The sequence below is a fragment of the Schistocerca gregaria genome, chromosome 2, assembly GCF_023897955.1.
Source record: "Schistocerca gregaria isolate iqSchGreg1 chromosome 2, iqSchGreg1.2, whole genome shotgun sequence".
Lineage (NCBI taxonomy): Eukaryota > Metazoa > Arthropoda > Insecta > Orthoptera > Acrididae > Schistocerca > Schistocerca gregaria.
In genome coordinates, this window is record NC_064921.1 from 887,967,184 (window position 1) to 887,991,089 (window position 23,906).

General features: G+C 38.5%; 2 protein-coding genes across 2 annotated transcripts in view; one reads left to right on the forward strand and one right to left on the reverse strand.

Annotated features, from left to right (window-relative positions):
• LOC126335323 (uncharacterized) overlaps positions 1 to 9,230 on the forward strand; it is a 21,744-nt gene extending 12,514 nt beyond the window's left edge. The window contains exon 2 of the mRNA XM_049998480.1: positions 7,955 to 9,230. Coding sequence (XP_049854437.1) covers positions 7,955 to 8,301 — 347 coding nt within the window. The 3' untranslated portion in view covers positions 8,302 to 9,230. The remainder of the gene's footprint in view (positions 1 to 7,954) is intronic.
• LOC126335322 (soluble calcium-activated nucleotidase 1) lies at positions 5,728 to 22,639 on the reverse strand. Its single transcript, XM_049998479.1, has 4 exons — positions 21,782 to 22,639; positions 15,552 to 15,755; positions 13,575 to 13,732; positions 5,728 to 6,237 (listed from the first exon to the last, which is right to left on the reverse strand). Exons 1-4 carry the CDS (start codon positions 22,437 to 22,439, stop codon positions 6,025 to 6,027), a joined length of 1,233 nt encoding a protein of 410 aa, XP_049854436.1. The 5' UTR covers positions 22,440 to 22,639; the 3' UTR covers positions 5,728 to 6,024.
• Between the last annotated feature and the right edge of the window lie 1,267 nt (positions 22,640 to 23,906).

Consider the following 23,906-nt stretch of genomic DNA (forward strand, 5'->3'; position numbering starts at 1 on the left):
GGATCCGTACTAGGTCGGGTTGAGGGAGAAGATAGAGAAGATCCAAAGAAGAGCGGCGCGTTTCGTCATAGGGTTATTTGGTAAGCGTGATAGTGTTACAGAGATGTTTAACAAACTCAAGTGGCATACTCTGCAAGAGAGGCGCTCTGCATCGCGGTGTAGCTCGCTTGCCAGGTTTCAAGACAGTGCGTTTCTGGATGAGGTATCGAATATATTTCTTCCCCCTACTTATACCTCCCGAGGAGATCACGAATGTAAAATTAGAGAGATTCGAGCGCGTTCGGAGGCTTTCAGACAGTCGTTTTTCCCGCGAACCATACGCGACAAGCAGAGAAGGCAGGTAATGACAGTGGCACGTAAAGTGCCCTCCGCCACACACCGTTGGGTGGCGGAGATGTAGATGTATGTTACAAAACAGTTTGAATTTTTGAAAGGCACAAATACACATTACATTTGGTACACCGTGTTTTGTTCACTTTGTACAACCTGCATTTCTACAACATCCTGCAGTAGACAAGTCATCAACTGTAGGCCAGTGTGCATATTCATCGAGCCTTCTGTCCAAAAAAGGCTGATTAGCAGGTCGTACTTTTTTTGCAGGAACCTGTGCTGCCCAATTATCAGGGTTTTCAGTGGAAGGCCTTCATTTAGTAGAGAACAAAAGTGACTCTTCAAGAGCCATTCTGAAACCATAAAAATGTAGTTTATCCTTCACAAGTACTCCAGCAACTTGACAAGCTTCCTTGCATCCTGTCCAGGAATTGATGCAAGGTCTATGAGATGAATGCATTTCAGAGTCCATATAAATGTTCTGCAGGCCTCCACCATCTGATCACAAATGTCAGCTCCTCCCAGGCTCATATTGTACTTTTGTAGCAACTGATGGATAAAGAACATTGACACACACTTTTTCCTTTTTGCTACACTGTTCTACATTTGTAACTGGATTGCATCCGAAGCAGTTTCATATCAATGCCACTGTGTGCATGTATTTTCAACAAATACCTTGGTGTCCGAAAGCTTATTTTGTGATTGTCTTTTTGTAGTGCCTATCTGTGACTCAGCCTCTCTGCTATATGGTGAGTAGCAACTTCCCTTTCATAACATGTATGTACTTTCTATTATTTTACAGAAAATAGATGAATAGTGTGGAGATAAAATTAAAAACATGGAAAAATATATACATATTTTTTTAATAAGGAAGTTGCTGAATTTTTTGTGATGATTGTCAGATGTAGATACCCATATTAATTTTTTTTAGTATCTATACCATGCCTCTGCAAAAATATATGTCATTGATTTTGCTAGTACTAATGCAAAAGTTTTCATGCGGAGAGCTATTGAACATAACAGTCTATATAAGCCTCTCATTTTAATTTTCTTATTCAGGAACAATGGACATTTGTTTGCAACAAGTAAAATAGACCTAGGGACAAGTACAGTGTACCCAATTCACTTGGGTCCACGCACTATTCTCTAAATCTACTTGTCCCTTACAGGATCGTGTGGCACAGTAATTCTGTTTTTGCTTCTACACTGCTGGAAAAAAATTTGAAAGATGACTTCAGTTTTGATCTGATAACAGCATAATGCCACATGGGGGAGAGCCAGAAGGCTTAATTTGCTGCATACATGTGAAGCAAGCAGGCAACCATGCCACAGGGACACACTTGTGCTTTCTAGAGCCAACTGAGTGAGTTTGAAAGGGGTCAAATTGTGGCCTACTGAATGGCGAGATGGTCCTTTCAGAGAATTGCCACACAATGAGGCCAAGAGATGAATACACCAAGCAGATTCAGAAGGATGTAGGTCGCAGTAGGTACTGGGAGATGAAGCTTGCACAGGATAGAGTAGCATGGAGAGCTGCATCAAACCAGTCTCATGACTGAAGACCACAACAACAACAACAACAAAAACATGGATGTGCTGCATAGTCGTGCAACAATGCTGGTGTCAGTGGTCCCATGAACATTCTTACACCCTTAGACAAGGTTCTGAACATCCACATAGCACAGACACCTGGAAGGATCATTCTATTGTACATGCGGCAATGGCAAGTTGTAGAGCCATCACAGCACGGATAAGGGGGCTTATGAGCCCACACATATCAACACAAACTGTGGCAAACCAATTATTAGCAGTGGGACTACGGGCACACACATCTGTAGACCATCTTCCACTAATGCCACAGCAATGACCTGCATGGCTCAACTGGTGTCCACAATGGACTCACATTTGGGATGATGATTGTTCAAATTCCCGTTCAGCCATCCAGATTTAGGTTTTCTGCAATTTCCCTAAACCACACCGTCAAAATACCAGGATAATTCCTTTAAGAAGAGCACAGCCGATGTCCTCCCCCATCCTTCTGTAATCAGAGTTTTGTGCTCCATCTCCAATGACTTCGCTAATCTTCTCCTCTTGTCCCCTGCCCCTTCTTGACTGGTGCCATCAGAGCAGCACTTCCATCGGAGCAGCACCTGCAAGAAGGATTGGCATGCTGTGGTCTTCCGTGATGAAAGCGAATTCCACCTACATGCAAGTGGTAGTTATTCACACGTCTGAAGTAGATTTTGTGAGTGCTGTCTCGTATGTGCACTTGTCCAAAATACACTGGCTCCACTCCATGCCTTATGGTCTGGGGTGCAATAAGTTAACTATTGTTCATCTTTTGTGTTTCTGTAGTGGTCCCTAACCAGCAGTGTGTGTGTGTGTGTGTGTGTGTGTGTGTGTGTGTGTGTGTAGAATGCTGTTACACCTGTTCTTGCAACAAGAAGGTAATGTGTTGTTCCAACAGGATAATGCTCACCACAATACTGTCAGTGAAACTCACCGTGCTCTAAGAGACATGCAGCAACTTCCCTGGCCAGGAAAATCTCTTTAATTGTCTCCAATGTAGCAAGTTGGTATATACTGGGAAGAGCAGCGATTCATGCAACTTGATGGCCAACAATTCTTACAGAAAAACATGAACAGGTCAAGTGGACATGGCACAACGTATCCTGGAACTGGATGTCAGAGTCAGTGTGAACAATGCAGTCCAGGGAGGTTACATCATATACTAATATGGGTGTTCCAGCATGGTTTGATGTCTAGTACCTCAGAACCACTTGTGCTGTTGATTTGTAAACATAATAATTTCGTGTACTCCTATTCACTGTTGCAACAATAAAGCTCGAGTGAAGAGGGAACCTCTAAAAGGATGTACTAATGTTTTTTCCAGTGGTGCCCATACACTAAGGTGACAAAAGTTGTGGGATTGAGATACGCACATAGTTGAGTCACATGAAAAGGTGTCCAACACGATTGTAGCCGCACAACTGGTTGAACATAGAATGGTAGCTGGAGCTAGATGCATGGGACATTCCATTTTGGAAATAGTTACAGAATTCAATATTCCGAGCTATACAGTGTCAAGATTTTGCCGAGAATACCAGATTTCAGGCATTACCTCTCACCACGGACACCAGAGTGGCCAACAGTCTTTGCTTAATGACAGTGCAGCAGCGCTCCTGTAGAGTGTCAGTGCTAACAGACAAGCAACACTGTGTGAAATAACAGTAAAAATTGTTGTAGGATGAATGACATATGCATCCATTAGGACAGGTTGGTAACATTTGGTGTTGATGAGCTACAGCAGCTAAAGATCGATACGAGGGCTGTCTCCGAAGTACCCAACCTACCAAATAAAACACAGAAAACTGGGAAAACACATGTTTATGTCTTCACAGTCTCCTTTCATGTTGATACAATTTTGAAATGTTCAATAGCTTCTATACCCTGTTTATGGTGAGAACTGTCACTCTCTGCAGAACAGCCATCAAATGCAGACTCCACCTCTATTTTTGGCAAATCTTTTACTATCAAGCCATTTTTTCAAATTTGGAAACAAAATAATCAGAGGAGGCTAAATATGGTGAAGCATGAGGAAGCAGTTCAATCTTTAACTAACTGATTTTGGCCATGGTGACAACAGATATGTGAACTAGTGCATCATCTTCATGAAGCAAAGCTTTATTTTTTGCTAAACATGGCCATTTTTGCTTGAATTAATCACTCAGTTGCTGCAATAAGTTTGCATAATATTCCTCATTGATTACTTTTCTTTCTGAACATAAACAATGAAAATTATCCCACACTCATCCCAACAAAATGACACCATGACCTGGCCTGCAAATGGAACTGGTTTCACCTTCTCTGGTGCTGATTCTTCCATTTCAATCCACTGTTTTGACTTTTTGGTCATCCCAGGTGTGACATGACAGATCCATGGTTACGAATAAATGCTAATATTAATTTATTACAGGGAAACATCACCAAAAACTCAACTGAAACCTCCTAACAACACTGCTTTTGCTCCATTGTGAGTAGATGCCGCACACACCAAGCACACAACCTTTTCATGTTCAAATTTACAGTCAGTGTGCAGTGTACAGCACTTTTTGAAATGCCTACAATGTTCACTAGCTTGTGCACTTTCACCCAGTTATCATCCACAACCATTTTGTGGCTTTCCTTCACAGTTTCTCACATGGATGCCTCATTTGGTTGACACACTATGTTGCCATCTAGTACAGCCATGCTTAAACTGTGTCATTCACTATTTTTTTATTGTAAACAAAGCAGCGGACTTTTCCAGAGCAGAATCTAGCTTGCCTGTAACCTAAGCTGGACTGCGGCCTTTAAAATGAGAATGCTGTATCACATAATTACCATTTTATCCATATTTACAAATTTGCTGAATGTTCACAACTGATGGCTGCCAAACAAATACCAAACAGTATAGCATTGTCTAACATTATCTAACTTCAGATGTTAGCTTTATAAGACTGGTACATTCTACCAGACTCATCAGGTCTGGTACTTCTGGGACAGTCCTTCCATAAGATGCTTTTTCCAGTTTAGAAACATACGCACAACTAGAGAATGATTGTTATGGCATTACTGGGTAACAATCCTGCCTATTTTAATTTTCGTCAGAGGAACGTACCTCTTACCATTAAAAACTTAATCATTTGTGTGTGTGTGTGTGTTTTCTACTATTTTAGCAAGTGTTTGCCCAGAAACAAATGAGTGTCATATTGAATCACGCTAATCCTTTACTAATAATTATAGTTCAAGTAAAAAATAAATGCTGATAATTTGATGAAAATCCATGTTCATTCGCAAAATCTTATCATCCACACTTAACAGGAATAGCGTTATAACTATATTTTTGGAAAGGAATTATTAATGACTCCAATAATGTTTCGACACTAACAAGTTCCTCAACAGTGCCTATTTTTAAAACTCTACCATCACTCATATTTGTAGATTTCATCATTGAAATTCAGGTCTGCCAGTTCACAAATAGCTTCTTTTTTAATTGGCCAGATATGTTTATACCAAGCTCAGAACAAGAACATGAGCAATGTATTAAATCTCATTGGAACTTGTTAGAGTTGTTCTTTAAAAACACGTTCTATTTCTCTGTACGTATTTCTGCAACAGATGAGCAAGCAGGTGAGCACTGGAACCAGGACATAATTATATCAAGCTATACAACAATGAAAAGTAGGTCATACAGAACTTAACAGCCTAAAGAATGTGACCTGAATAAAAGTACTGATGTTTGAGAAATAAAAAATTAGTCGTTTCCACTATAGGTGGTCCTGAATTGCCATAATTTGAAAAATGTAGCTGATACAGCTAACATGGAATTGGTACAATGAAAAAATTTTACATTAATTACAGAAATAAATTATTTATTTTTTAACAATATACAACATACACTTACATTCAAGAATAAAATTACTTTCTTTAGCACAGCCACATTTTTTTTACATACTATTCTGCATTAACTTCATGCAGATCATGGTGATTACAAATTTTAATGTAATGTTCTAAATTTCATTACTGACACTTATGACTATTCAGTACAGAAGACTGTACTTCTTTTCATCCATGAGGTCATCTCTAATCATGCCTGCAGGCATGTGTACAAAATGAACTAGTTAACTTCACCCTGTTAATATAACAGGAATTTTAAATAAATTCAAGGCCTTCATACTTCATCTCAGCAACAGGAGTTTCTTTAAGCAGTATTTTACCAGTAACTGTAAATGCCATAACAAATGTCCGCACCTCTTTAGAAGTCTCCATTGTTTTGAGTGCTACTATTATACTGTCATCAGTTCCTGGCAGAAACTTGAAAGATGAAAATCCATGGGTAGGAACAACTTCCCCAACGAAAGTAACCTGTAAAAAATAAATAAAGTTACAAATGTGCACTGGGCAACACAATACAAAGGAAGACATTCACTTACAAGAGATTTACAGATGAAGTACATGAAGAAATATCATAGCTTTATTTTCTCCCTGCATCCCTTGATCTTACAACAAAGGTGACAATCAACTCACTTCTGTAACCAACATGCAATGTATACTTAGAATATGAACAAGAATTAAAAAATGGCACCAGATATCACTAGCAATATGCTTGTGTTATGTAAAGTGAGAAAAAAAAATGGCCATGTCAGTTCCAAAGCCCACCCCAGTGTGAAATTCCTGCTGAAAACTAATTTTATGGATACAAACACTTACTAAAAATCACATCCAACTCATCTGGATTTAATGCAAAGATATAAAAATGATGTTATCAATTTTAAGAAGCAGTAATGATTAAAAGTAGTGAAAAGTAGTGAAATTCATAGACTGTGCCAAAATTTTCTTGAAGATTTAGATTATGGTGAATGATTTCAACATTGATCCAGAAGGGTCAAAAATCAGACTGCATTCAGCTGTCACAGACTTGACTGCGTTATCAGAAACTATACACATTGGGTCCTGAAAAAATGATCTCACACTGAAGATTTAAGTGCTAAGGAAAGATAAATGACAATCAGTTATGATGCTCCACAGAGACTTTTACATTGAATGTTTTCTACATAACCTTACTTATGAACATAAGCAGTCAGACTTAGTAATAGTTATTATGCTATAAAATAAATATAAATAGTCCTTCAGTACTTACAGTTTTACACAAGTACATTTCATTATTGTCATTACAACATATTGCAGAGATAAGAAGAGATGTGTGTGCATGTTTCACCAAAATTTAGTGACCAACATACTAATGGGGGGAGATTACATAAACATTATGTTTGGAAATTTGTGTTAAGTTCTTATGGGACCAAACTGCTAAGGTCATCGGTCCCCCAAGCTCTGTTTAAATACATTACTGCCTTTTAATTCACTGTAAATTTTAAACCCCATATAACTATTTTTAAATAACAGTGGTCAACAGGATAACCATTGTTTTGCAGGCAACACACATGTTCCTAATTATTTTCTTTTGTAATACTAGGAGTCTCATGATGTTGAATTTCCCCAAAAGATTATGTCATAATGAATAACTGACTCAAAGTAGTGGTGATAGACTACCTTTCTGTTGTCTATATTTGTGAAACATGGCAAAACACACACTGCAAATGCTAAGCTTTTAAGTTTACTTGCTAAGCAGACAACCTTTGAATTTAGATTTTTATCAAGATTTATGCCTAAGAACTTTACACTGTTTGCATCTGTGAAATCCTGATAATTGTGAGTTGCTTTTATTTCACTCCATTCTAATGCTTTAGCTCCTAAGTGCAACATTTTACTTTTAGTTACATTGTACTGAAATGCAGGAGGATCTGCAGCGAATTGACACATGGTGCACGGAATGGCAATTGAATCTCAATGTAGACAAGTGTAATGTGATGCGAATACATAGAAAGATAGGTCCCTTATCATTTAGCTACAAAATAGCAGGTCAGCAACTGGAAGCAGTTAATTCCATAAATTATCTGGGAGTACTCATTAGGAGTGATTTAAAATGGAATGATCATATAAAGTTGATCGTCAGTAAAGCAGATGCCAGACAGATTCATTGGAAGAATCCTAAGGAAATGCAATCCGACAACAAAGGAAGTAGGTTACAGTACGCTTGTTCGCCCAATGCTTGAATACGGCTCAGCAGTGTGGGATCCGCACCAGGTAGGGTTGATAGAAGAGATAGAGAAGATCCAACGGAGAGCAGCGCACTTCGTTACAGGATCATTTAGTAATTGCGAAAGCGTTACGGAGATGATAGATAAACTCCAGTGGAAGACTCTGCAGGAGAGACGCTCAGTAGCTCGGTACGGGCTTTTGTTAAAGTTTGGAGAACATACCTTCACCGAAGAGTCAAGCAGTATATTGCTCCCTCCTACGTATATCTCGCGAAGAGACCATGAGGATAAAATCAGAGAGATTAGAGCCCACACAGAAGCATACCGATAATCCTTCTTTCCACGTACAATACGAGACTGGAATAGAAGGGAGAACCGATAGAGGTACTCAGGGTACCCTCCGCCACACACCGTCAGATGGCTTGCGGAGTATGGATGTAGATTTAGTTTCAGTTACATTTAGTTTCAGTTACATTTAGTTTCAGTTACATTTAGTTTCAGTTACATTTAGTTTCAGTTACATTTAGTTTCAGTTACATTTTGGCAGAATCAATATGCAAGACATTTTAGAGTATTTTTGACACTTCCTGGAATTCTTTCAGGTATCTCACACTTCCAATTAGAGTTGACATATTGTCAGTAAATAAAATTTAATGAACATCAATGACAAGTGATAGCTCATTGTGAAATTATGTTATGTACACTTGACTACAGAAGTCGGTATCTCATCCCACCCAGACGAGGTTTTTTTTAAGACAGTTTCTCATTTTCCACAACCCTTTGGATGCTTCTTTTAAACACTTTAAAAGATGAGTTCCATTTGTTTACCACGATTATGAAATTTGCTTTGTCTTGTTAAGTTGCCATATCTACCTCTGATCTTGCTGCATTTAAGAAGAATTTGTTGAAACAGTTTGACAGCTGAACAGGATTTATTATAATATTTCCAAATTTAATTTTCAAAATCTCTTGACTATTGACTTTGGCTCCTAATTCTGACTGAACAAGTGACCACAATGCTTTTGCTTACTTTTAGGTTTGAGAATAAATGTACTATTTGCCATTTTTACCTGCTACTACAGCTTTCCCAAATAAAACATTATCATGTTTGACATATATAACAAAATCAGGATTTCTGTTCTATTTTAATTCATTACGTGGTTATCTTTTTTCTAGCACTTGAAATTTTTGTTCCTGGTGTAATTTAAGTTTACTATTCATGTTTATTTGACAAGATCTAGTAGGAAAAGACTCATTAAATATATTTAAAATACAATTTAAGAATTTGCCACAGTTTACAGTGCTTTAATAGTAGTGGTCTATTGGTCAGCTTACAATACACAGTTTTTTTTGTTGTGAAATATATCCATATTATTCACACACACACACACACACACACACACACACACACACACACACACACACACACAAAAAAAAGAACCAGTACTTAGAATGATGTCATACTTTAAAGGGATATTATTGGAGAAGAGCAAAATGTTACAGAAATAGAAAGAACTAACAAAAATGTCTCCCCTTCTATGTGGCATCGTAGGCACCATAATGGAAATAGGTTCTGCTACAAATGACACATGAACCACAATACAACAGCTATGGTGTGATTCACACATTAAACTAACCTTACAGTGCAACATACATGATCACATAAGTTTTGCATTCAACAGTTCTGGTACTTATAGTCAGGTAAGCCCATCCCCTTAGCAAGGTTGTAAGATATCAGACAGGAAAATCTGTTTTTAATTATCCTGATGCCAAAACTGCATAAAAAGCAACACTAATATTAGTTTTTAATTGTTCTGAGACCAAAAACCACACAAAACAACAATTAAATCTGTTATTAGCCAAGAGACTGGTGTAAGACATGTTCAATAAGCTGTTCACAGTTTTCTGCTACAACTGAAATCAAGAAACAGTACTTTCCCCAACAGATAAGAGTGTCTCACAGATCACATTCAGGATGTGTTGTGCAATGCATACCTTCAATTCAGGTACATTTGTAATCTGAGCAAGTTTCAGATAACCCCACAGCTAGAAGTCACACTGACTAACATCATGTGATCTGTACAGCCAGGCTATAGGGAAATTGTGGTATCATGTACAGAAACCAACCCACGAGCATCAAAGTTAGCAATGGAATTGTGAGTTTCCATCACTCACTGGTAGCATTAGGGTGGGATCTGGCAGACTCAAAGGCACTTGTACTCTGAGCCACACTTCCAGCAGCTCTGGACCATGAGCCGCCTCTACCTCTGCAGTATAGTATGGTCAGTGACAGTCACTCTGCTCATTCGTGCTTTGAGTCTCTTCACTATGGGACGTATGCAGGTGGCGCCAAGTCAATATTCCGACACCACTATTTGTGCTTTAGTTCAGAGAGCCTCTTCCTTGTTGACACCGAGCTGCATTATTTGTAATGAGCCTCTGTATGCTTACAGAAATACAAGTTCAGTAAATCTTCTTTTTACTATGTTAATTTGCTCACTTATCATTTCTGCTCCTGTCCAGCTCTCCTAAAATAACAGTTGTCGCACCACTCTGTAGGCTACCTACTCTTACAGTTGTGTATGAAGTCTTGTACAACAGAAATGGCAGCTGACAGTTTAAGCAGTTTCAAAATTTCCTTTGCAGCAGCTGTTTCACTGGCTGTGCAATGTGCAGAGTAGTGCCGTTTTGAATAAAAAGGGTCCAACCCACATGTCCATGCTGCTGATGGGTTGGAACAATGTTGGTGCACAAGACTCAGTGTGTACCAGTGGCATTATAGGTACGAGGAACTGCAGGACCCATTTCCTTCATAAAATATGGCCCTATGATAAACAATGCCATCAAACAAGTCACCTTTGCAGAATGAAGTAGTATTGGCTGATGTGCATGCAAATTTTGTGTTGGCCATATTGTATAATTCTGTGTATTGACATGTCCTTGCAGACAGAAATGGTGTTCATCTGTCCACAGAATGTTCCATGGCAATTCATTGTCCACTTCCATGCAAGCAAGAAATTCTAGAGCAAACATTTGCCTTTCATGCAGGTCAGCATGAAGCAACTTCTGAAAAGTAATTCTGTATAGATAGCAAAGCAGGATGTTTTGTCAAATTTTATGTACCATGTCCACAGGCAAGTCCAAAGCTCGTACAACTCCCCATGCACTGCATGTTTGCACACCACCACTCAATCACACATGCAATACTGCAACCACACCTACTGATGGCAGATCAGTTTTTTGTCTCCCACAACCACATGGACATTCAAAAAGATTGGGTCTTTTGAAGTGCAATCATTTCTCCAGAGCCTTGGCAGCAGTGTATAAATGCCTCTTATCGTACCCTTGAGTGTCCAGAACTTCTGCAGAGTTACTAGCGCGCAGTCACCATTGTAGTAGAAGAACTTTATCAGCAACACACAATCCTGCTTGAGATAGGCTTGCCGACCAGCTCAGACGGAAACTGCAGAACAGATGTGTACATGGCATTCTATGCATATTCTGCCACTTACAGCACCATCTGAGGGTAAGATTTTTGCAAATTTTTATTTGTTTACACAACTTTTCCCTTCTATTTGATAATATTCAGCTCAAATTTGATGTAATTCTGAACAATGGTTCTTATGCTTACAGTGTTTTGGACCTGGAACTTTAATTATAATCACACTGTATATACTGGTTGGTCGGCCAGTCTGTCAGAGCTATGGCAATTAGATTATCTGAACATGAGAGAGGCATGAGATTAAGAAAGAAGAATTCAACCTTTGCCAATAATCTTTTTAACAGAAAACCACTCATATGGCTTAAGAGTGTGAAGTTTTATACTTCGTTAAGCAAAGCTGAAGGATGGCCCTCCTGGAAATATTGTAGAACAAAAACATGATACTGAATTCCAGGTTCATATTAAACCAGTAAACTCTTCTATTCTTTACAAATCTTACTCCCATGTATAAACCTGCTTCAAACTTTTTACTTTATAAATGAATCAATGGGGTCAAATATTTTATATCTAGCATTGAAGTGAGAGAAAGTTTAGAAACACTCAATTATGTTTGAAGTTTGTGGTCAGTCACTAACCCAAATACTAGACGAGTATGCTGTTGTGGTCATCAGTTCCGAAGACTGGTTTTATGCAGCTCTCCACGCTACTCTATCCTGTGCAAGTCTCTAAATCTCTGAATATCTACTGCAGCTTGCATCCTTTTGAGTGCTTACAGTATTCACTTCTTGGTCTCTCTCTCTATGTTTATTACTCCCACACTTCCCTCCAATACTAAGCTGGTGATCCCTTGATGTCTCAGAATAAGACCTGTCAACCAACCTCTTCTACTTTACAGGCTGTGCCACAAATTTATTTTTTCACCGATCTGTTCAGTATCTCCTGATTAGTTAAAGGATCTACATATCTAATCTTCAGCATTATTCTGCAGCACAACATTTCAAAAGCTTCTCTTCTCTTTTTGTCTAAACTATTTAACACCCATTTTTCATTTCCATATGTGGCTACACTCCACACAAAGACTTTCAGAAAGGACTTCATAACACTTAAATCTGTGTTTGATCTTAAATTTCTCTTCTTCAGAAACATTTTTCTTGCCATTACCAGTTACATTTTCCACCACCATTTATTTTGCTGCCCAAATAGCAAAACACGTCTACTATAAGTATATCATTTCCTAATCTAATTCCCTAAGTATCATCTGATTTAATTTCACTACATTCCATTATCCTTGTTTTGCTTTTGTTGATGTTTATTTTATATTAACCTCCTTGCAAGACAATGTCCATTCGATTCAGCCACTCTCCCAAGTCCTTTGCTCCCTCTGACAGAATTACAAAGTCATCAGCAAATCTCAAAGTTTTTATTTTTTCTCCCGGAACTTTGAAACTAGTCTGCATAATCTACACTCAGTTTTAAGAAAAATATGGCTTTGCATGCATCTCAATGTTTATGTCATATCTCCAGAGGTATGTGTTGCACAATGGTAATTTTTGCTGATACCTTTTTTGGTACATGTAGACACTGTCTGCAAAATGTACTGTATACAGAGTAGTAGGAAATAAGTAATAAAATTAAAACTTCATGCTTGATGCAGCAGTTTTACTGCACGAACAGCAAAAAAGATTAAGCAATAAACTTTTTCCTTCCATCATTTGTGAAAGATGTCAATGTGAAAAAGTTTTGTGAAGTTTTGAAATTATTTGTAAAGGTTGTTGGAAGTTATCAAGTGCTTTCACTCTCAAATAGTGGATGAATTTATTCTGGCTGCCTCCAGGCATATACACAGTTTCTAATGTTAATACTTGCCTTATAGTGTTAAACGTTTAACATAATAATCTTATATTAATGAGTGGATTATTACAGCATTTTTTTTTTTTTAATCTGGTGAATAATCAAATTTCTGTTGCCTCTGGAAGCTATCAGTGAGACAGTTTACAACTGGGACCAGGTGATGGCCTAGGAAGCTGAAAACTTGTTATGACCAAAAATTTAATTTTGCAGAACATTATGAAGCAATTATTCAATATGACTAGGAGTATACATACATAGTATCAATTTATCGTTACTATTACACTTTTATTAATGTATTACTGATTTTTTACCTTTATATCATCAAAGTTTTCATCAGCTGTGATAATCATGTTAGTTCCTCTTTCATTATCCAGATTTTCATCATATTTTTCTTTTGAGGAACGTCTTGGAAGGAAAAACCAGCGTTTATGGTATGTACTCCATGAAACTGCTTCATGGATCATGTACCCTGTAAACAATATGAGCTGTTACTTTTGTCTACAGTAAACTAATACAGAAACTATCTCTTCTAGATGCAAAATTGTGTGTTACATTTCTTCTCACACATGAAACCATTTCTTTCATTTGCTAATATAAAAATATGTAAATTCTCCAAATTCCTACTTCCAGACATCTTGCAAAAGTGTGATACATTTGGGAGGAAATAATTTTCATAAACTCATGTAAAATATTGTCTTTGGAGGTGGTGGTTCACTTTGTTGTCACTTACTCAGTGGCATGGGGCACAAACAGCAAGCAATTTTTTTACTCTGCACAGGTTGATAAGATATAAATCTCAGAGGCTGCTGGATTTTAGACCACTTTCTGTATGAGATGCACTTCGATACTGTCACATCTTGACATTTTTCCTTGCTAAAAAATGGGTTGTGTGAGGAATTTATGCATACTTCAAAACAAAGTTTGTGTGTAGATGCAATATATTTTGCATATAGTTGCTTTTTATGTACTAATCTGGTGGGAACATACTTCTAACATTTAGGAAAAAGTAAGAGATCAAAGGAATACTAGAACACATTTTTACACAGGAAGACAGACTCTCTAAATATTTGGATTAAAACAGCAAGCTGAATACATGTAAAGGTAATTTTGGCATATTCACTGTATACCTTTTCATCACATTCTGCACATTTCATATCACATCTTCCCCTTCTTTTCTGCAAGTGTGCAAGTTGGTTCAACTTAAATAGGCTATGTCCATGACACGCAAATGAACTGAGGCCCTTGGACAAGGGCACTGTGTATCCCAAACACACATTTCAGACAATGATGCTCCTGCGCTAAGGTATTATAGCACTTATGGAAAGCGTGACTTCAATGGGTCAGTGACTAATGAGAAGCTTTTAATTTATTTTAAACAGCAATGTTATCTAACAGGACAACTTAAATGAAGTCTCGAATACGTAAATGGTTCTGGCTCAAGTATGAAAATTAAAATAACTTCAACATGCAACCATAAATCTTATTTATGATTTTATGAGTAATGTGTATGTGTTCAGAGACATTAGATTACCTTTAAGCATGTGCCAAGGAAAGAAAACTGAGAACTGTGTACTGAAATTAGTTACCATCTCATTAAATGTAAGTTATGTTTGAATATGATTACAAAACAATAAAGGAAATTGCTGGAAGGCAATCACTCAGTTATAGCAGACTGATGTGTAGCATACAGCCACACAAAATGGTGTTCATTAGCTTTGAAGCCCTGCAGACACCCAAATGCACAGTACCGTGGCCCTGTAAACACTTGCTGCGGCTACAGTGAGTGAGTGAGTTTTCTACTAGAAAAACAGCCAGAGCTCAAAAGCTAGTAAACACTTGTGTTGCATGTATCTATATGCCACATGTCAGTCTATCATAGATGGGTTTTGAAATAAATATTTTGGTCTGTACACTTCTTACGAAAATGTAGCATATTTGGACACTAACATAAATTTCAATTTTGGTAAATATCACAAATTCATAGTAAACATTTATATATCCATCCTTTATTTACTGCTCAATCATGTCAAAGATTTAACTTATTTATTAAATAAATGTTTAAGCATCATAATTTTCATTGCCCAATTCAACTGCTCCTCTCCTCAGAGCGAGCAAGTGAGCAAGCGAGAGAGAGAGAGAGAGAGAGAGAGAGAGAGAGAGAGAGAGAGAGAGAGAGAGAGAGAGAGAGAGAGAGAGAGAGAGAGAGAGAGAGAGAGAGAGAGAGAGCGCATACAATTTTTCTTCACATTGTTACAAAGGGTTTTCGTCAACGCAGCTGATGATGATACCTGGAAATTCAATCCCTACAGCACGTCTAATCTTGTTGTACTTATCACGCCAGTTTATATGAGAAACTTCTCCAGACACGGATACTGTTTTAATCCATTGAGGGTTGAAGTTAACAAGCTCTCCTGAACTTGTGGTCCATTCTTTACCAAGGCCACCGATGTACAAGGTTTGATCCTTCACTGTAGCCCACTCCATTTTGAAACCTGAAAAAGAGTAATTTTGATAAGCGTATTTTATCAAAAAAGCAGTATCTAACTGCATCTTAAAATGTTAGTTTATTTATATTACCTCTAAAACTCAAGATTGTAATAAAATCAACTTTGAAAAGAGAAACTGGACATACAAATATCCGATGTTAGAAATTCAAGCCATGTGGTAATAGTAACATTTAGCATGAATGCATAAAAATGTGATGAATGTAATCAAAATACACGACAAAGAACAGTAACGTTGTCAAGGATCTGAATGCCGATACATGAGACTAAGCCCAACAAAAATAGAAACCCTGAAGCAAAGTGAAAAAAAAGACTCCAAAGAACTTATGATTTTTTTAAAACGCAAAAATCAGAATACATAATGTAAACTAAAAACATGTGTCACCTATGAGTGTAGTTCAATATAAAGAAATGACAACAGGTTGAAACAACAGAAAGTAAACAACTATAGGAAAATGGCTTACAAAATTTAAGGAACAGGAATACTGTGTTTCAAGACTCATCTCTTACGCCCATTAACCATCATCACGAAATATCAGAAATTATCACCTATACAGTCACATATACTTTTACACTTCACATTAGTTTAATCAATCCACTGGCAGTTGGATAGAGTAATTAAACACAGTCTATAAAACTTTTGCCGCTCAATATTGTAGGGAACTCTCAAGATCGTTAAAGATTGGGTGGAACTGATATGTTCAACAGGTCACAGAGGTGTTTGAAGTGGAGATTAGAAGTATCTCTGAATTTCAAAAACTGATGCTGCTTTGTCTTCAAAGGACAAAGTTTTTTGGTCACAAAACTGGTATAAGTGTAATAATCTTGTTACCTATGTCAAGTCTGCTGCACTGTTCAGCATTCAATTTTTATAACAAGTCTTTTTGCATAGCAGCAACTGGTGTTCTCAATGACTCTTCAGAATTCAGTTTCGCAGTCTGACTGCTTCAGCACTTTTTTGATTTCATTCAAATTTGTCAGTCTGCGAGCATCACAACTGTTTGATATGTAATCGACACACACACACACAGACACAGACACAGACACACAGAGAGAGAGAGAGAGAGAGAGAGAGAGAGAGAGAGAGAGAGAGAGAGAGAGAGAGAGAGAGAGAGAGAGAGAGAGCGGGGGGGGGGGGGGGGCAGAGGAGAGGAGAAGAGGGGGCAGAGGAGACGAGATGGGTGTTGGGGAGAGAGGAGAAGGGTGTTGGGGAGAGAGGAGAAGGGTGTTGGGGAGAGAGGAGAAGGGTGTTGGGGAGAGAGGAGAAGGGTGTTGGGGAGAGAGGAGAAGGGTGTTGGGGAGAGAGGAGAAGGGTGTTGGGGAGAGAGGAGAAGGGTGTTGGGGAGAGAGGAGAAGGGTGTTGGGGAGAGAGGAGAAGGGTGTTGGGGAGAGAGGAGAAGGGTGTTGGGGAGAGAGGAGAAGGGTGTTGGGGAGAGAGGAGAAGGGTGTTGGGGAGAGAGGAGAAGGGTGTTGGGGAGAGAGGAGAAGGGTGTTGGGGAGAGAGGAGAAGGGTGTTGGGGAGAGAGGAGAAGGGTGTTGGGGAGAGAGGAGAAGGGTGTTGGGGAGAGAGGAGAAGGGTGTTGGGGAGAGAGGAGAAGGGTGTTGGGGAGAGAGGAGAAGGGTGTTGGGGAGAGAGGAGAAGGGTGTTGGGGAGAGAGGAGAAGGGTGTTGGGGAGAGAGGAGAAGGGTGTTGGGGAGAGAGGAGAAGGGTGTTGGGGAGAGAGGAGAAGGGTGTTGGGGAGAGAGGAGAAGGGTGTTGGGGAGAGAGGAGAAGGGTGTTGGGGAGAGAGGAGAAGGGTGTTGGGGAGAGAGGAGAAGGGTGTTGGGGAGAGAGGAGAAGGGTGTTGGGGAGAGAGGAGAAGGGTGTTGGGGAGAGGAGAAGGGTGGGGGAGAGGAGAAGGGGGGAGATACTTCAGGTCACTGCTTTGTAATGTAACACACTTCATAATCTAGGTCAAATCTTTGAATATTACTGAAGAATGATTATTGATAGCAAAATTATTACTAACAGCTAGCAAGTGTTTCTTGATCATAAATGAGTTCTTATATGTTAAACTGTTTTCAGTGGGGGGAATAAAAGCTTTCTCAGATGTAACAACATACTTGAAACAGACTATAGTTTTCTGTTGAGATCCTTTCTTTATCTACTTTTGTATGACTGCACTGCTTTGAAGGTAAAATGAGAACATTAATGAAGACTCAGTAACAAAGAATCAATGCCCAGAACACTAGAAACATTTGATTCTGATACTAGTCAATTCCTAGAGAAATGGTGATTCAAGGGATCTGAATCAGCACATGACTCAACAACCCTAATTAAAATCATTATGGATAAACTTTTTTACTTTAATTTTTTTGTGGTTGTATATTGTAAGATAAAATACTACCTGCAGACTACCTACTTAATATAAACTAGCCTTTATTTTCTTTTTTTATTATTATAATGTACTGTCCCAAGAATTGACCTCATTAAAATGTATAATTATATTTACAGCCCACTTTATTCCCCCCTAATAACTCTGCCATAACTCTCAAGCAGCTTTTTCAACTTGGTTACCCAACCACTACAGAAACAGTGTTGCAAAACACCTTTTCAAATAAAAAAATATCAGTTAATTTTTTTTTTAATATAAGCACCACCTATCAATCTTTAAAATGCATAAATGCCTAGGCATTTATGAATTTTGGGTATTTGCTCCAACTTACAAATGCCCAGGCATTTTGCATTACTGATCAGAGAAGCACCATCCTTCTCCAGCATCTACTGGTGACAGCATTCACTTCAGGGGACCCTCTTCCCAGAAATCTAAGGATCAGCAGCTCGACACCAGCAAGTGGATGTAGGAGCCACAGCCACTGCGTTCCAGGGCTGACTAATACTCTTCTGTTCCTGCTACCACAGTGAATAAGCCCTTGCAAAACTCCCAACATTTAAAAGTACTTCAGGAGGAGGCTACATCACTGATCCCAGAGGCACCAGATCCTTCTGAGCTATTCGACTCAGAATCTATGTTCATTGATGCTGTTTCTGATAGCCGGCCTGTCTCCTTGGCTGCTTCATGCCTAACCACTGTGCCCTCAACATAATTCAATGGAAGTGGAATGGCTATTACTATCACATACCAAAACTACAAGTAATACCCACCTGTTCTGCGAGCTTTTTGCTGTTTAATAAACATATTTCACTGACAATCATTCTCCAACATTTTGAGGCTACCATGGCATCTGTCAGAACCACTCTGATCTCTTCTCATATTGGCCCCCCAGAACATCTGGAGAGGTCTGTGTGTTGGTTCACATAAATGTCATAAATAATCTCCCCCCCCCCTCCACCCCCACCCCATACTACATTGGAAATAATAGCAGTAAGAGTGTGAAAGACACCAGCACTTACTACTTGCAATATTTTTTTAGCTCTGGACAGGGCATTTACATACACTGAGATAGCTGCCTTCATCAGACAATCTTACCTCCCTGCTCTCTGGCCCCCCCTCCTCCCCACTTAGAATGTAGATGCACACCACTGCCTGTGAGGAAGTACCACGTTACCATGTTATTCGATGGATCCTCTGACCAACTTCTTTCTCATATTAATCTCTGTCTTCAAAATAGTGATGTAAAATGCCTGGGTATAAGTTGGGACAACTCCTTGAGAATAAGGAGAGAGTTACTAGAGAGCTCTTTGATGAGATCAAACTTGAGTTTAAAAGAAATTTTTGAAATAAAGTATAGTTTGTATTAAGTAGTTAGCCTGAAAGTAGTATTTTTATCAACTACTGATTCAGAGTGTTGCCGATTCTCTGGGAAGGAACTAGTGTCAGAATCAATTGATTCCAACATCTTGGACATTGATTCTTTGTTATTAATTTTTTTTTTTAAGTCAGCTTTCTCTTTCTATCTTCGCAGCAGTGCAGTCATAAGAAAGTAAGTAAAGAAAGGAGCAGAACAGGAAACTATAATCTGTCTCAAATGTTGTTACATCTGACAATAAAGCACTCTTTTCTTGTTTTTCATTGAAAACGGTTAAACATTTAAGAACAATCATCATCAAGAAACATATGCCAGCTGTCCAATACATCCAGTAATAATTTTGCTATCAATAATCACAAAAATTGATAAAAAATACTTTTTTCTACATGGCCAGATTTTGGACATTTAAAGCTGCTTTGGGAAAATTCGCAGGTAAAATTCTCCTTTATAAATGCCCTGCTCACTGGGCATTTGCCCAGCGCACATCACTACCGATCACGTGTAAACGGTCAAGATCCCTGAAGACTTTACAGCAGCCTGAATTGGGGAAGACCTATCTGCCTTATGGGCTAACTTTCTTGTCCAACTACCACAGGTCAACATTAAGGGAACAGAGGGAGTAAGCACTCCAAGTATGGCTGATAAGCACCTCACACAAGAGGCGAAAGGTGACACCAATAGGATGGAATGCAAGCAATCTTACTTTTTCTGAGCTTCGAATATGAGAAGCAAAGACCTTAAATTTTGGATTATGTAGTCCTTAATTAGGCTGGGACACTTCAGGCAGTGGGGAGGATGATCATCTCTGCAATTGACAAAGAAAGATTGTGACTCGGATAGCAAGTTTTCATGACACAGTCGACCAGTCCCCACAAATTGGGGTGTTCATATAATTCGAGGACATATGCTCAAAGTGTTGGGGTATGAAGCATTAACCTAGGCATCCAACTATGCTACAGATTAAACTATTACCACAGTTTTTATTTTAAATCACGCTTTCACATTAACCTAGGCTGTGGTAGCTACATATCAGTCTGTCACCACAACCTACATTTCAAAAGCTGATATAAACACAAAAGAAATGTCAATTTTCTACTTTCTCTGTTTGTGCACATTTAACACCTGACCAGCATTATGTAACAGGGTAAAGCTGATATCTAGTATTGGTAGCTCAGTTGACCTGGTTCATCAGCCTGAGCATACTATTCTGGATATACAGATGAGCCAGCATCCAGCCCAAATTCCAATTCCCACCTCCCCCCAAACTCAACTGTGGACAAATTGCTTGACTGAACTCACAATTTAAATGTTAAAAATAAATTAAATTTTAATTTAAATATTCATATTAAAATCTCACTGAATCATACACTGATAGAATCTCCCAAAGGTTTATTAACATACAGAACACACACTGTGCTCCACAGAAATTCAAATGCAATCAGCACATTATGTCACAGCTGCCATAAGTAAAATTTAACTTGAAGTGAGTCATGAGTCTTAAACAAAAGATCATTTTCAAAGTGCACAAGTGCAAATTTCACAAGCAACCAAAGGATACAAAATGACAAAATTATAAATGTGAAAACTGAAAAAAACTTGGTAGAGTATGTACAAAAAAGAAAACATGAGCAAAAAAGGAGTCAGAAGACAGAGGAAATCATCCACCAGAACCAATATAGAGAGAGGGGGGGAAAAAAAAGGAAACCACAGGAACAAGCAGAATTCTAGTTGTGTGCAAATGTTATCAAGTCCAAGATAAAACAATGAAAAAGCTATATTGTTTGTAAATGAAGTGGAGTCAAAGTAAACAGGTTGATAATCTAAAAAATATTATTATTAGGCCCTATCCAAATCTGGAGAACAAACAATCTTCTTACCACAAACAATTCAGTTGGCAATGATAAACCAAAATGAAAATTTACACAATACTAGACTTGACATGCACGCCATTAAAGAAATGACAAAGTGTCCATCATTGCATTAGGAGTCAGTATTACAATTGCCAATAAATACATGTCTAAGTTCTGAATATACTATCAGGTAACTCCTCTACATCAGGACTATCAGTTGCACAGAGTTACACAAAGGATACACGCAGTCAGTTTTCAAAGATTCACTCAACTTAAAAAGTTAGGCTGTCAGACTATCTGTAATTTGGTAAGAGCGGCAGTGTAACTTGCATTCTGTAATGTAGGTAAGCACATGTATTCCATACTATACGCCTAAGGCACCAGCGTCCTTACCAGTACCATGTAGTTACAAACCTTTTGAAGTCCTTCCATCACCATCCGGTAGTACCACCCAAGGAATAACTTTATCACTGTTGATTTCGTAAACCACCCCCGTTCTGTCATCAAACGCTAAAATTTTGGCATTAAATGTTACTAGTTCTGACAGTTCCATGCCCCTGCCAGATTCGCCAAGGTTGGATTTTAAAGTCAAAGGTTCCACATCATCCCAGGTCACTAACATTTTTTCCGTTTTTGCATTCCAAGTCAGGTACCCCTTTTTCAAGCAACTTCGCCAAGCATTTTCTTCGTTTGCCTGTTTGGAACTTTTATCCATATCACTTATAATACCAATACGAAACATGACGCCCTTTGGTGTTGTCATTGATGGGGTCAATGGATAAGAAAAATTATAAAACTCTTGCTTTATGGGAGGTAAATACAAATTTTTTATGTTGTAATCTACAGACGCGTGGTCTTGGGTAAGAACTATATTTCGTAATTTATGCCGACTAGATGGACCATAAGTATATAATACTAATAATAATATCAAAACACCAACAGCAATTAAGCTGACGAAATGTGTCTGAATCCTTAACGTACTGTTCCCAACACGGTATGCTGTTGGCGTCCTGATTGCTTGCCTCCAGTCTCGCAATGTCATCATTTCACTGCTTTCTGAGGCGACTGGCATGTGTTAAAACTCAGTGCACAAAGTATGAAACATAGAAATACATAACTAATAATAAACCCCCCCTTTTGTCACATATTCACACCTACAACTTTCACGTCCCCATGTTCGTCTGCGTTACTCCCCCCTCCTGTCATCATACAACACCTGGGCTAACTTCAGCCAACTGTACACCAAAGATAATACATTTCTCGAAGAAATGTCACTGCCCACTATATTGCGAGAATTAAATGCGGACGGGGAACTACGTGCTATTTTAAATCACTACGTCGTTCCGTGGTGCAAGTTCATTTTCCTTGGGTTATTTCTAAGAGATTTGTCTAAATAATTTGCAGAAAATCATTGTAGGTTTTGGCTGCGTCATTTACTTAGCAAGTTGACTGCCATACACTGTGATGAATGTTTTATCACTACTCCAGGTCAGGCATATCGCGTTAGGCGTGCTGTTCTACTGTGGCCACTGGTGGCTACATCGTGTTGGACTTAGGTCCTCCAATGCTAAAATGCATATCAGGCTACAAGTTTTCTCCAGCAAACTCGATCAGCTGTCAGGGTTTTCACCTTCTTTCCAGTTCATGTCCAAGCATGAATGACCCCTTTTCAAAAATTTTCTATCTCGGGTTTCGAAGTCTTCGGCTACATCTCCAGCCAGTGGTTTCCATAACAGTGTTGATTTGGGAACTGTTCCATAAAACATGCCCCACAAGCATCAGTATCCTTCCAGCGACAATTTTTTGTGGGCTACATTACACTTCATTATCTAAAGCTTTGTCCCGATTACTGACCTTTAGAATTCACATCAAGTATCGTTGGTGAAAAATATTGTTATTGTGTGCTGATTTTATTGACATTTTCCAGACCTCATATGCGTTTATGGCCATCGGTAGCTGATAGAGAAGAACAGCTACAGCCGCAGCATTGTGGACATAGTTATAAAGTCTGTTTGCCATATGGATCGCATTCGTTGAAGACTGTAGAAGCTTGTGCAATTCTGCTCCTGATGTCTGAATCAACATAACCCTTATACAGATAAGATTGTCGAGACATGGAAATCGATCATCTTGTAGTACCTTCCGTTGCACTCTATTTTCAGTACACATAGTGCCACTTTTAATCACGTTGCTTTTGTCTTCTCAACATTTATTTTTAGCTCTACACAACTGGTCATTCCACCCATCTTGGTAATCATTGGTTATAAAATTTGTTGTGTTTCAGAAAAATATCGTCAGCAAAAGTCAGTGCATAAGACTTGATTTCTTAATCCGGCACATAATCAATTTGGAGTTGTTTTCTCATTATGAATTCTGTGATTAATATTAAAAAGAATAGTGATAAAATGCATGTTTGTCTGATGTCTGTCAGAATTTTAAAGAAAGAGGTGTCGTGTCTCTGATACAGAAACTCGAATCAGACAAGTTTCTGAAAAGCATCAATGAGATGGACAGGAATTTCATATAGGCTTATAATATT